We start from the raw sequence: 13,829 nt of genomic DNA on the forward strand, positions 1-13,829 counted from the left end.
TAAAAATTAAAATTTATTATTAAATATAAAAAACTGATAATTCAAAACATAAGTAACTTATATTAAAATATTTATATATTGAAATATCTAAAAAAATTTATCTTAATATAAAAAGGTATTATCGAAAGGTAAATGTGTAACAGATATTATGTTAGTTTAATAGAGTTGATGAGTGAATAGACAGTAAACTCACCCTTTTAGAAGAGTGCTTATGATAGCGATGAGGGTGTAGCATGCAAACGTAACGGTCGATTGCCATACAGACGAGGATAACAGCGCTCTGTTGAGTTAAAGCGCCCCTAAGAAGTGCCTGGAACAGTAAAAGTTTCCGAAAGAACAAACGAGATTCTTTGGGTGTCGTTCTCTCAGTCTTTTCAGATAAAATAACTTATAACTTCCTGGAAAAGTGCATAGGTCGACGAGTTAAGCTATGAGAAGTCGTTGTTAGACGACAAGTTTTGATGGGTCAAGAGAATATCGAGAAAACCAACTGTATACTAGTCAGCATAAAAAAACACACATTTCTCATTATGTTTTCTTTATAGATTTATTTTATAAATTAGTTAAACATTTTTTCTTTTGATTTGTTGCAAAGAAAATAAGAAAAATAGAGGCTACATAAATTACTATGTTTTTAAATATTATTAATGCGTGTAATGCTATATGATATATATAATACTACATTTTTTCTGATAATAATTTTGGAGTTGATTACTTTATTGATTGATTATTTTATACTAGAGAGGCGTATGTCCTTTCTCTGCACGAATTTATCAAAATAATCAGGATTTTGCGGTTACATGACGAACGGGAGCTTGCGGTCTACCGCTGATATCACAATGCTTTGCGGTATAATTTTGCTTCCATTAGAATTTGCCTAGGCTGTTACTGCTCCGATTTGAGTGCAGGCAGAGGTAGAATTTCATCATCTAATTAATTATCGACTGAGGCATAAATTTAATTAACATTGTAGTATTACCAATCACACATTTGCACTTTTCGTGTAAATATTACACACAATTAATTGTATGAGGAATCGTTTGTGAACTGTATAAAGTTTGTGTTTGCCGAGTCCCCGTACTGTAATTAAATGTCGCGCTCGAATAAAAAAGGACCGCATTCATCATGACGTAATGTTGCTTTCGCACCGTTGCATCTGCCTGCGAATTTTAACCTGCGATTAAACAATGTGATGTCGTTTTTTTTTTAAATTCTGCATGCATGTTGATACTATAGGCAAAATTAAATTAACGCATGTTAATTGCAGCGAAATCAGTGGAACATGATTTCACGCAGATCCCAGAAATTAATAACAGACATTATCATCAACGGCAGAATACAGTCAGTTTGTTGAATTTAATCTCGTAGATTTTCTGAAACGTTAATAATAACTCTACCGTTTCTGTGAAAAACTTGAAAAAACTTGAGAATGTAATAAAATAATTAAGGTAAAATCAAATATAAATTATATATAAATTTCTATTACTAGAATATATTTTAATTGGATATAATAATAAATTATCTTTTGTTTTAATAAATAAAGAGAAAAATTCCTTTTATATGTATCAAAAGATGACTTTTTATCAAAGATTGGATATAAGGAACTCTTGAGAAAATGTGATTATTTAACAATTATAAACATAGTTTATTTCTTCATATTGCATAAGCTACTTGATAACCAATGTATAGGTAACAATGTATCGATTACAGGGCGCGTACTGGGTCAGTTTCTCATAACCCGGTCTTCGAACGTACTGTCGCTAATTCGTTTTCCAAACGTATATGCTTTACGCGAAACAAGCTGTGAGACGCCACAAGTGAGCAAATTGACGGTTAGCACATAGTCAACTCTCCTATCCAATTGAAACCGACCTCTACGATTGTGGCAGAGGAATCACAATTCCGATTACGAATTAACGTACATTATATTATCTAAGAAATTTAGAATACATAAATATATCATCTTCTCTTTTAACGAAATATTATTTTTTATAAACAATTGGATTGTTTAATAATTTTGAAAATACAATGTAAACAAATAGAAAAATATGAATCAAACTATAAATTAAATAGAAATTTCGAACATATATACTATCTTTTTCATGTACCTACTAAATAATAAGTTATATTGAAATAGAACCAGTGCAAGAAAGATTTTTACATTTGATCAATTTAGATTTTTTCTGCATATAAAATTTTTCTTTATTTATTGAAAACAAAACCGCAGATAAATAAAAAATTATTAATAGAATTCATTTATTGAGAATTATTCATATATAAGTTTGTCGAGACAAATATATAAAAATTGTTCTCTAAATTTGTCTTTTTCTCTCTTGATTTTGTTAAAGTTGATAGGAAGAAAAAAGAGTGCATACATTTTTTCACAAAAAAATTTCATACGCTACAATGCATATCCGTTTACATATAGCATATACGTTCAATTTTATATTAGAGAAAGACAATTTCATATCTATCTATTGTATATATCAACTCTATCAGTTGTCATTTTCGGGCCCGATACGTCCGGCTCGATACGTCGGGCTGCTTTGAAGCGAGACAGGTAGGATATAACAAGATATATACACTATCGTGATTCCAGACATGTTCTATTTGGTAGAAGCTCGGCGAGACGAGGGAAAGTCCGCGTGCTTGGCAAATATTATTTATTGTATATCCATAAACATTCGTGAGATTATGCTAAAAACACGACTTAAACGATAAGCGATGATAACGTACACGAGCGTGCTTCATTGTCGCGGCTACGTAAAGAGACAGAGGGAGAGAGAGAGAGAGAGTGAGAGAGACGTATATGATTCGATCTTTAGGAAAGAAAACGGTCCCAAACATCGCGAGCTGCTGAAAGCGACGGTGTGATTCTATGAATTGGTGATGTCAGTGTATCCATAAAGACATGGTCACGGTAATGCGAAGGTGTACCAAGTATAGTTTAAGATGGTCGCCATGGTGACTGTTGGCGTACTGCCAAGAGAAAGCTCTGATAATCTGAAGAGGCCAGGATCGGCCTGGCCTCATTTCGAGCCATCCTCGAAACACTCCCGGGAGACCTTAACCGAATATTTTCGCCACAAACTAACTTACCCGATCTCGCCCCCAAGCAACCTTAACCCATTGTGACAAACTGTCGTCGTCGTCATCGTTGCTCTATAGCGGGGACTTTAATGAAACATCACGACTAACTTTTATTCGGCCACGACCGGAATAATTGCGTCGGTATAACAAGTTCGATATCTTTATTTGTGAGATGCGCTGTCGAAAGAACGACGAGCGCTAGGAGTTTCGCGAAATTGCATTTGCCTCGGAACGATCTTGGGCTGATTGCGAGCGCGCATCCGGAGAATGCTTGATTTCGGTTGGCACATTCGGTGCCGCTAAAACTCGCGCGAACGCGAGCGATCAATTGTAAAAAATTTCACGATGTTAACAGGAGCAACGGAAAAATAAAATTAACAATCAGGCAGCGATAATATTTGCTCGAAGACGATAAATTTCAGATTTATTTCTTTTGCATGGGGTTACTGTGCACGCATGTAACTGACGCCGTATCACGCGCATGAAACGTGCCGTATCTCTCATAGAAATTCACGATAATTTCTATCAACGCGATATATAATAATTCTTCCACATTCATCGCCAATAAAATGAAACGAGCATTGGTACGGCAATGCGCGGTTGGAGCGTATATGCGGAGGGATTTGTAGAATATTAAATTTGCAATTGCATTACTGCCGCAGCGGTGCAAAAATTTTTCAGGTTGGTTTATGTCGTGAAAAAAAAAGAAAATGTTGCCACGAAGGAACGAACAGCAGTAACGTCGTAGCTTCGACAACATCGTAGTTCGTTCTGCGGACAAGTAATGACATTATGCAGCTAAATACAGATAGCGAGCGCCCGGGAATTTACCAATAGAGAGTATAAAGTTCGTTTTATGAAGCTATAATTAGAGAACGAACTTGTTACAGAGTTCTATCGTTCATTCTAGAGATAATATTTTGAAGAAAAAGAATTGGATTTTTTTTTCTGATATATTTAAGCAATACAAACTTTCTATGACAGTCTTTAAAACAAAGTGTTCGTTTTTTATTTATACCATGGAAAATGTTTTAAGAATAATATACGAAGCACATAAAAATATCACTTTTATTTTATTCAAAAAGGGTTCGAAATTTAGGAGATATAATGGTACTTTAAATGTGTATCATGAGAACACAGAGCTAACAATTGTAACATTATAATATCATAACATTATAACGATTGTCTCCAGTGATCTCATCTTGGTGCATGGTTGAGCAAGAACAAACAGTGTGTTAGTTTATCGAAGTTTACGGTTTGGTTTTGAACGGATATCTGAATACACAAACCCGTCGTAGCCGTCTGTATCCCGGGGTTATCACGTAGACATGAGAGATTTGTTGCCGCTAAGAATAGATTCTATGAATATCGAGTGGCTAGAGACGATCTATCTTGGAATAGCGATTCGCGTATCATTTTTATGTTTTTTTTTCCAATGGAACAATGCGCTGTAATCGATTTGTTCAATCAATTGTGTAACTATGGACTATTTCCGAAGTACAGTAACAAGCTGTCGAGTTTCAGGAATTGAAGCACAACAATTAATATTAGCCGCAATAGTAAAAAAATTGGCAGCTAAAATACATTATGTTAATTAACAGCTTATGTTTACATGTTATTTTTGGACATATTTGGTAAGAAAAATATTGTTATATTATAAAATTCTGGACTTTCTGCCATGGAATAATTAATAATTTTTAACATTTTAGAATTAAGAATATCGTAACAAATAATAATGTATGGACATAATTGCTCATATATTTCCGATAATTATAAAAAGTTACAAAAATCAAGTTTGTGTTAATCATCCATTTAATGGCAAGTATTAATTATAGGATTAAAAGTGGTGATTAAAACAGTCGCTTTATACTTTTTATAGCATTAATTCTAAAAACGTTGATATTTCTCGAATAAAATCATGGCAGAGCTAAAACATTTTCCACAATATAGATAAATGTAACGTGTTGTCGCTGTGTGTATTTACTACCGTTTGTTAAAAAGTCCAACACTGCGAACAATAATGTGTTACAAAACACATCAACCGACGCAATTAAATATCGATATAAATGCGACATTTCATTTAATAACTCGGACATTGTTGCATGTTAGTCACGAATAGATACTCTTTCGTCTGTCGTTCAAATTGAACGAATTAATCATAAATCACTTGCGACCGTAATGGAATATTAAATACTATTAATATTGAATGCAAATCGTTGCAGAGGTAATATATAAGCTATTAGTTGGTCGCGTTTATAAATTCGATTTAGTTCGATTCACAATTTCTGCCATCAATTCGACGAAAAGGATGCGGGACTGCAACTGCGAGCACGCTGTTAGTTGTATCGCCTTTATTCGCCGATCACGTAAAGTTTTACACGTTTGAAACTTTAGTTGTTTGCACGTTCCCGTTCTCGCTTGCTAGTGACGTAGCACACCATCAGCACTATCGTTGCGCTCTACAGAGTTGATAGATTTGCACGAGCTTCTCTTTGTGCAACACTTGTGGTGTTGCCTGGATCAGGTACTTCCTCTCGTTTATCGAGTATTGTTAATAAATGATGATAACCATGCGGCTATAACCACGTATTTACAATAATTTGTCTCTTTTAAGACGGAGAGAACTTTAGAAATTCTCAAGAGACTTCAAGGATATATTATATCATATATTAAATATGAAAAACATGGCAAAGAGGTCGGGATGTAGCAGTGCATATAGGATGCTGTATCGTACGTGAGAACGATTCGAGAGCACGAAACAATTCGCTTACGAACTAGAGACGTTAACCCTCCGCCATTCCATTTGAGAGATATACGTTTCAAAAGACTGGAAATAAGAAATGCACACCAGTGTGTTTTCGAGATGGGGCTGTTCGTACGTAGGAATATTATCGTTATAGTTTTATGAAATTCCTGTTGTGCAAATGCCGATATCTCACTTTCGGATTTCGATAGTTCTCATAAAGTTTTATAGGATTGTTCGCAATAAGAAATCGAATCTGATCTACAGCTGTTACACATTTCCATTGTACATGATATACGCAATCTTTAAAAGTATCTCTTATCAATATCGGAATATTTACCAATGCATTAAAAAAATTATATTTTATATTATTTTTCTTTATATTATTATACATATATATTTCAATGATATAAATGATTTGAGATATATTTCATTAAAAATTGAGAAAATTTTTTTTATGTATAAAAAATATCTATAAAGATGATTAAGATATCTATTAAGACCATTATTTTATACATGTTTTACAAACATATATTATTTACATAATATTATGTTCATTTTGCTTCTTTAATTATACCAAGAATTTTTTCTAATTATCCAACATCTGCTTCCCGCGTCTGTTTATTAATTTTCTGCCATCTGCTTCCTCTCAGCTTGATCTTATTAATTGCACCACATTTTCACCAAATTTGCGACCTATTTTCAGCTACATGGAAACTTGTTTTCCTCGCGTTTATTAATTCTGTTTGCTTAGTTTCTACTTACTACCGCGTCATTTTTTATTCTTTTTAATCACTTACCATCTTATTGCTTCTCAAACATACAATGCTTCTAATTAAAATAGTTTCGAGAAATGTTTTAAAAATGAAGCTATTTATTAATATACACTTTGAATAAACTGTCTTCTCATTAGTTTTAAAGCATCTATTCTTTTTATTTTGTAAAAGAAATTTCACAAATTGTATAATATATATAAAAGTCTTGATTAAAAAATGTGTTTACCTCGCTTTTATTTTCTAGTATTATATAACATTATACACACATTATATTCCATGTGTTATATTCATATATTATTGCTCCACTATAATTTTTAAAATTTGTTTATAATATTTTTCAAAAAGGGAGTCTTTTCTCTAAAAAATAATTATTTTTTTATAAATGGTATTTTACCTATTTTAAGATGCTTGATCGACTTGTTCCATTCAACGTTATGATTGCAATTTGCATGAAAATTGCCTCATTTCTTTACTCCTCCCATTTGAGTTGATAACTATATCTTATTTACACTACATTTATATGCAGTTACAACGTATATAACTAACGAAAGCGACGTAGCGTAAGAATCTTGATAGCATGCACATTATGCAAGTCTCTAGATGCAAAGCGGAAACATCGAAAGATATTGACATGTTAGATATGGAAAAGGTATTTCGATATAAAGCGACATACATATTTATGTTATATGTAGTTAGAGTCATATCGGCGAAAATGCGGCAAAAGTAATTTATTGTTACAGATACGACTGTAACTTACGATATCCAGGTAGAAGTGACATCGCTGTTTTTCATATTAAGTAACGATGATATATTTTTATGTTTCAATCAGTTTCAACAGTGCTATTGTAAATCTGTTGGTCTTCTGTTTTATCTATTTTATCAACACAAATGGATTAATAAATATTTGTTTCATGTTTATTAGACATGTAATTCATGTTAATTAATCAATTTTCAAGAAATTAGTATAATGTAAACAAAATTATAATAGATAAGATAGACTACACTATATTTCTGTTTAATGCGGCAATTTCTGTTATAATTTTCTCATTAAACCTCTTTCTAAATTTTGTTATTCAATTACTAAAACTTATGTAATTATCTCAACATTTCTACAAAAGAGTACGAAAATATGTTTTTCATTGTATAAAAAAATATATCCTAAAATAAATTTGCATAAAATTTTGTGTTTATTAATTCTCTTCTCGAGAACATTACGACAATTTCCTATTTCGTCTAGATAAGCAAATACGAAGATATCCGGGATCTACCGGTGGAATGGCGCACTTTGGAGTTTAGCACGTGCGAAATGAAGAAATATACGGTCACAAATCAGGCTGTTACCTCAGAAGATGGCGTAGAGAACGAGGAAGGGGTAGGAGGAAAGGTGCAACGCGTAAAGATTATCGCCAGGAACTCCGATAACGTCGCAGCCACCGACTGGTGGAGGAAATAGCGGAAGAAGTGCCGGCTGCCGGAAGCGCAGCCGTGAGTTTCAAACGATAATAATTTCCTGCCAAGCATCGCGAACACCATTCCAAGATTTCCTATAAATTCCTCGATTTGTGGAAAAGAAAAGCTGTTGAGATATGCGAGGTTATTGAACGGCTTTTTAATGCGCGTAACATTATAAGAGATATCGTAATCTCCAACATTATAATCAAGGGGACATTTATTACAGCGTAAAATATAAAGGAATCGCTACATAATCGATACATTATCAACTTTATGTTTATGTAATATTTATTTTCTATTAAACTTTTGTAATCAAAGTCAAGAATAACAAATGTCGATTGTTTTATTTGACTATATATATGGCAAAATGATGCACTATTATATACATAATTTGTATATAATAGGTATATTCACATAAATAATATTTCACTCATCGTAATCCTCCTCAAGACACACACAAAATGAATACAATATTAATGTTATCATTTCTTGTTATTTTCTTTTTAGCGAAATGCCGATTTTACTGAATACTCTTTAATTTTATCGATTCTTAAAATAAAATTCTCAGAAAAATTTATGCTTTTAGTAATATATTTTCTAACGACATTTTAAGAGATTATTTTTTGGGTGTAGTATTTCTAGAATTATTATTATTTTACAATAAAAAAACGCAAAAGTTAATTTCTTTTAAATCATATTCAACAAGACACAAATCTTGTCAAGAGAATTGAATTTAATCCATTTATTATTAAAAAGTGAAATGGAGAAAATCCCGTGGACCCTTCCATCACAGGCTATGAATTATCGCGCTGACCAAAATCTTCGTATATATATATTCACATAAATAATATTTCACTCATCGTAATCCTCCTCACAAGACACACACAAAATGAATACAATATTAATGTTATCATTTCTTGTTATTTTCTTTTTAGCGAAATGCCGATTTTACTAAATACTCTTTAGATGAAACATTCGCACAAATAATGTCTAATTTTTTTGCGACCATCGTCATTAGTCTCTACAACTCGACGGTATTCATTTAGAATCCAGAAACATGACCGTTCCGTATTTCGTGCAGCTAACCATTTCAGACTAATTTACATAGCAAGAAGAGAGAAATGGAGAAAATCCCGTGGACCCTTCCATCACAGGCTATGAATTATCGCGCTGACCAAAATCTTGGTATATTCACATAAATAATATTTCACTCATCGTAATCCTCCTCACAAGACACACACAAAATGAATACAATATTAATGTTATCATTTCTTGTTATTTTCTTTTTAGCGAAATGCCGATTTTACTGAATACTCTTTAATTTTATCGATTCTTAAAATAAAATTCTCAGAAAAATTTATGCTTTTAGTAATATATTTTCTAACGACATTTTAAGAGATTATTTTTTGGGTGTAGTATTTCTAGAATTATTATTATTTTACAATAAAAAAAAAACGCAAAAGTTAATTTCTTTTAAATCATATTCAACAAGACACAAATCTTGTCAAGAGAATTGAATTTAATCCATTTATTATTAAAAAGTTACGTGTAAATCTAACTGCACAAGTAATACGATCTACTTACTTGAGCATGTATGTACTTGCTATATCGTCTGTTATTGATAACGCATATCACCAGAAGATTGGCGCACAGAATGCCAAGACTTAGCAGCAATATTAGTGTAGCTCGTATCAGTTCTCCTGGACCTGGACCTGTCCAGGCAGCTTCGGACGTGCCGCCTCTCCAACAGCTGCTGTTGCTCAGTGATGGTGCCAGCAAGATTGTCTGTTTGTGTTCCATTGTCATCGGTTAACCGCTTATTTCCCCACGTGTCTACGGTGCTGAATCTCCAGACGAGACACCCGTGTCTCGCTCGAGGCACACGTACTTTGTACGTTTCTGAATAACCTTTCAAATAAAAGATCTTATGATATTTATCATTTTATAAATTTGCCTATAGAAATATTTAATATTTGTTTAATTATTGTAGGTGCATATGAATTTTCTATGCAATGTTATACTTATTTTATTATTTTAGCAGGTTATCATAAATTTACTGTCGTTTTTATATTGTAATAATATATAAAAATCTTTATCTTTAAATTGTTATATATATATATTAAAACTATCTTCTTGTTTCTTTACTTGAAATAAATAATTGAAAAAAGAAAACGCAAACTTATTTTAAGAACAAATATTTTTTCTCTCAATAAAATTCAACGGTTGAAGAGTTTTAAGGAAAGGAAAAGGGGATGAGACCGACGTCGACGATCAAATATTGCAACGAACCTTTCATCCCTGTCGATCGCGAGTTTTCGAGAACCTGTCTCGCTGATGGCCAACCAGTTTTTTTAAGCACTGCTTCTTCATCGTCGAGAGCGTGGAGGATCTGCACGATTGCGAGCGTTTGAGCGCGTCTGATGACGCACTCGAAAGACCAATCGTGACTCACGAGTCGTCCATGCGCATCTGAAAAACGATGCGTGACTTCGACCTCTGGTAATGCACCCTTACCGCGCGATGCATCGCAGCTTGCATCCACCGCGTATATAGGGATGCGGACGACTCGAAGAGCTCTGTAAAGAGAGAAAAGATACGGTCCTGGATAAAAATACTATAAAATTCAATTTGCCGCTGGCTGAATTTACGCTCTCTCTACACGCAAGTTACAAAGTCAAACCGGAGAAAAGTTCTACTTGATAGTTTGCAAGCTGTCGCGGTTGTTTTGCCGTCTATGTATCAAGTAAAATTTATGATAAGATAAGACGAAACTTTATTTTAGGCATACTCTAACTGGTAAATTTCTCGGTAAGTAAATCTCAGCTGTGGAAGAAGTTTTCGGGAGTGACGCATACATATATGCAAAGAAAACAATACCTTCGCATCTTAACTCAGAACTCGGAGAATTAGAATAAACAGTATAATGATACTACGTATAGAGGAAGATTTGTAAATTACTGGTATATCATGTGTGTAAAATGTAAGCGAAGGCTAAAAGAGGAAGTTTGACTTTATCCTATGTCTACATTAAACAGTAATTAATCTCTAAATTCGACGATTACTCCTTTTGTGTGTCCATCAGTGATCCAATACGGTAGAGAGCTCTCTACGGAATCACAGACTGCGTTTCAAACTCATACGTTTCCGAGTTTGCAACGTTTTATTTACTCTTACCCGCAATATCTCCAACAATCAAGCGTACGGATGCATCCTGCCACGTTTCCGGGAATTTTATTTGTACCGCGTAAACGGACGAAGTCGTTCGTCCGCGAATCCGATATTGATCGATCGCGAGCGCCAATTCCGTTCCCGCCGATGAATCGATGACGCGTTACATATCACGCCAAAGCCGAATAGATGTCTGTGAATTCGTACGGATCATGCTCTTTTGTAATAAGCTTAACTTCTCGCAAATTGCGAATAATTAATTATAAATCCTTTACCGCTGAAAGTCCGTTTTCCCTTCTGATATACGGATGATTCGCGTATGATTAAAATTCAAAAGGATCTGTTTGCAACCCGTACGCGTCGAAGTGGCGGAAATGGAAAAATTAATTGGATCTCAGCAAGCTGGGGATCGGGCTTTGCTGTTCACCGCGAATTTCGTTGAAAGAGAGCACATACCAGTTAACATCATCCGTCTGATTTTCAGATAATAATTAATGTATCGGCCCCTTGCGAATGCGCGAGCAAATAATACAAAATTAATGTGGCATTAAGCGGTTTAGCGAGATGGTCTAAAAACCTAAATTGTTAAACGGATTTAATTTTATTTGTTTAATAGTATTGCGATTTAATAAATCAATCATTTACTATATCGTTTTACTATATTTACTATTACGCTAATTATTCGAAAGCTTGTTTGCGACATTTCAATTAGCGATATATTAATAGCTATATAATTTGCTTAATCTCATGATATCGTATCATACGAATTATACGTTAATAATAACAGTTTTTAAAAGCATGAAATATAAAAAATTTATGTTGAGAATCTAGATTCGAAAGAGGACACAAAAATTGAAAAAGTAGGAAATTAAGGATATTATTTGTAAAAATAATTCTCTTAAATACACACATACTTTTCTATATATATAAAAGCAAAACATAATATATTTTAATACCATTAAAAAAAATTTTTAATTAAAAAATTTGATTTGTTATTTATCAATATCTTCATACTTTACAGTACACTTTAAATATGTAATATTTGTAAAATATATATATTTTAATAATATGCAATAAAAACATTGCGATAATGCAAATATTTACTGTTATATATTTGTACAATATATTTATTCTCAAAATATACGGCCGTGAGCGTTTTACTGATGAAGACACCTTTCAAAATGAAAAGTGCAGTTCAAAAACTGCAATCAAATTTGCCAGCAGCCCGAATGCGGTGTTATTATTCTCCGCATCCTGAATTGAGAAAGCAATGCATTTTGGCGCTCATTATCTATTCACGAGTACACTTCTTTATAAATGACATCGACAATTAATGGTATATAGATTATGGAAGAATCAGATAAACTATCAATGATGCACAATCGATAGCAAGGATAAAAAAAAACGACAAGATAATCAACGAAAGCGTCTTTGGCGATATTAAATTTGATATAATTAAAAAATAAACGACTCTCGAACTCATCTTCGGCTCGGATATTTCTGTCTTCCATTTGCTACTTCGCGGGGATTCTTTTCGTTCTTTTCAGTAATAATTCGACAGACACCGTTCTGCCGTTAGAGCCCTTTCTATTCACGAACGTATTCATACCTATTATTCGCACTGCTGCTTTAGGCTTTGCTCCCGTTATTCGATTTGCATTTATCGAGATAAAAATGGCGTGTGTGCCTTTATAACGCGCGCTGCCAACAATCTCTTCTGTATAATAGCCTGTTTGATAAAGCGCTCTACAAAAATATCAAATTTCAAAAGATTATATATATTTCTTTATTTCAGTAAAATAATAAATAAAATAAATATGTGCGATTCTCATGTTTCTCTACCTCTATGCAATGTATTTTGATCATTACAGAAACTAGTCATTTTTAATATTTTTACAGATGCTGATTATTACAAAACTGATCCATTTTACTCCTTTTACATCTATTAACTTGTTGTTGGTATATTTTTTGTATCTACACAATAGACTACTGTTCGTTCAAGATATGTGGCAAGTGATTCGTTTATCGAGAAAAATGTGTTCGCGTTGTTGCACTAAAGCCTTCAATTTCATTTACTTGATGCGCAATCGATAAATAATGTTGACTTGCCAGCTAGTCTCGTTTTCACGCTTCAATAGAAAGGCGAATGGAATGGAAACAGTTTCGTATCCCATACGCATGTATTCAGGTATATGGACCAACACAACGTACGCTTTTGCATTTTCCACAAGTAGATTTCGCGCGATCGATATGTCGTATACTTTACGCACACCTGCTAGCTATCGGCGAATAAAGGTGAGCAACTTCGTTTCTTGCAATTACACGAGTAAACATCGGACCGTTACTTCATTAAAATAACACACGGGGCAGAGTCAAAATTTCCTTCCGCGCGATTAACGATTAAACGGATATTCGCAAAATATTTAATTAATGTAGAGAGAAAGTTGCTTTTTATAATTTCTTAATTTCCCCAATGTTTACTAGTTTAAATGTTCATACATATATGCAATATACATAATATTCCTTTTTCCTCGTTGCAACGATAATTTATGTCGATAATTGCAATATGTTGATAATTGTGATCTGGTTAAATTGACAGA

At 33.2% G+C, this 13,829-nt stretch overlaps 1 protein-coding gene across 1 annotated transcript in view; it reads right to left on the reverse strand.

The window, feature by feature from the left end:
• The window catches only part of LOC115240576 (green-sensitive opsin-3), a 64,500-nt gene that overhangs the window by 29,157 nt on the left and 21,514 nt on the right, over positions 1-13,829 (reverse strand). The window contains exons 2-5 of the mRNA XM_029815806.1: positions 10,351-10,637; positions 9,646-9,969; positions 5,594-5,666; positions 194-387 (exon numbers count right to left, since the gene is read on the reverse strand). Coding sequence (XP_029671666.1) covers positions 194-387; positions 5,594-5,666; positions 9,646-9,867 — 489 coding nt within the window. The 5' untranslated portion in view covers positions 9,868-9,969; positions 10,351-10,637. The remainder of the gene's footprint in view (positions 1-193; positions 388-5,593; positions 5,667-9,645; positions 9,970-10,350; positions 10,638-13,829) is intronic.

The sequence above is a fragment of the Formica exsecta genome, unplaced genomic scaffold (genome assembly GCF_003651465.1).
Source record: "Formica exsecta isolate Colony F162 unplaced genomic scaffold, ASM365146v1 scaffold442, whole genome shotgun sequence".
Classification (NCBI taxonomy): domain Eukaryota; kingdom Metazoa; phylum Arthropoda; class Insecta; order Hymenoptera; family Formicidae; genus Formica; species Formica exsecta.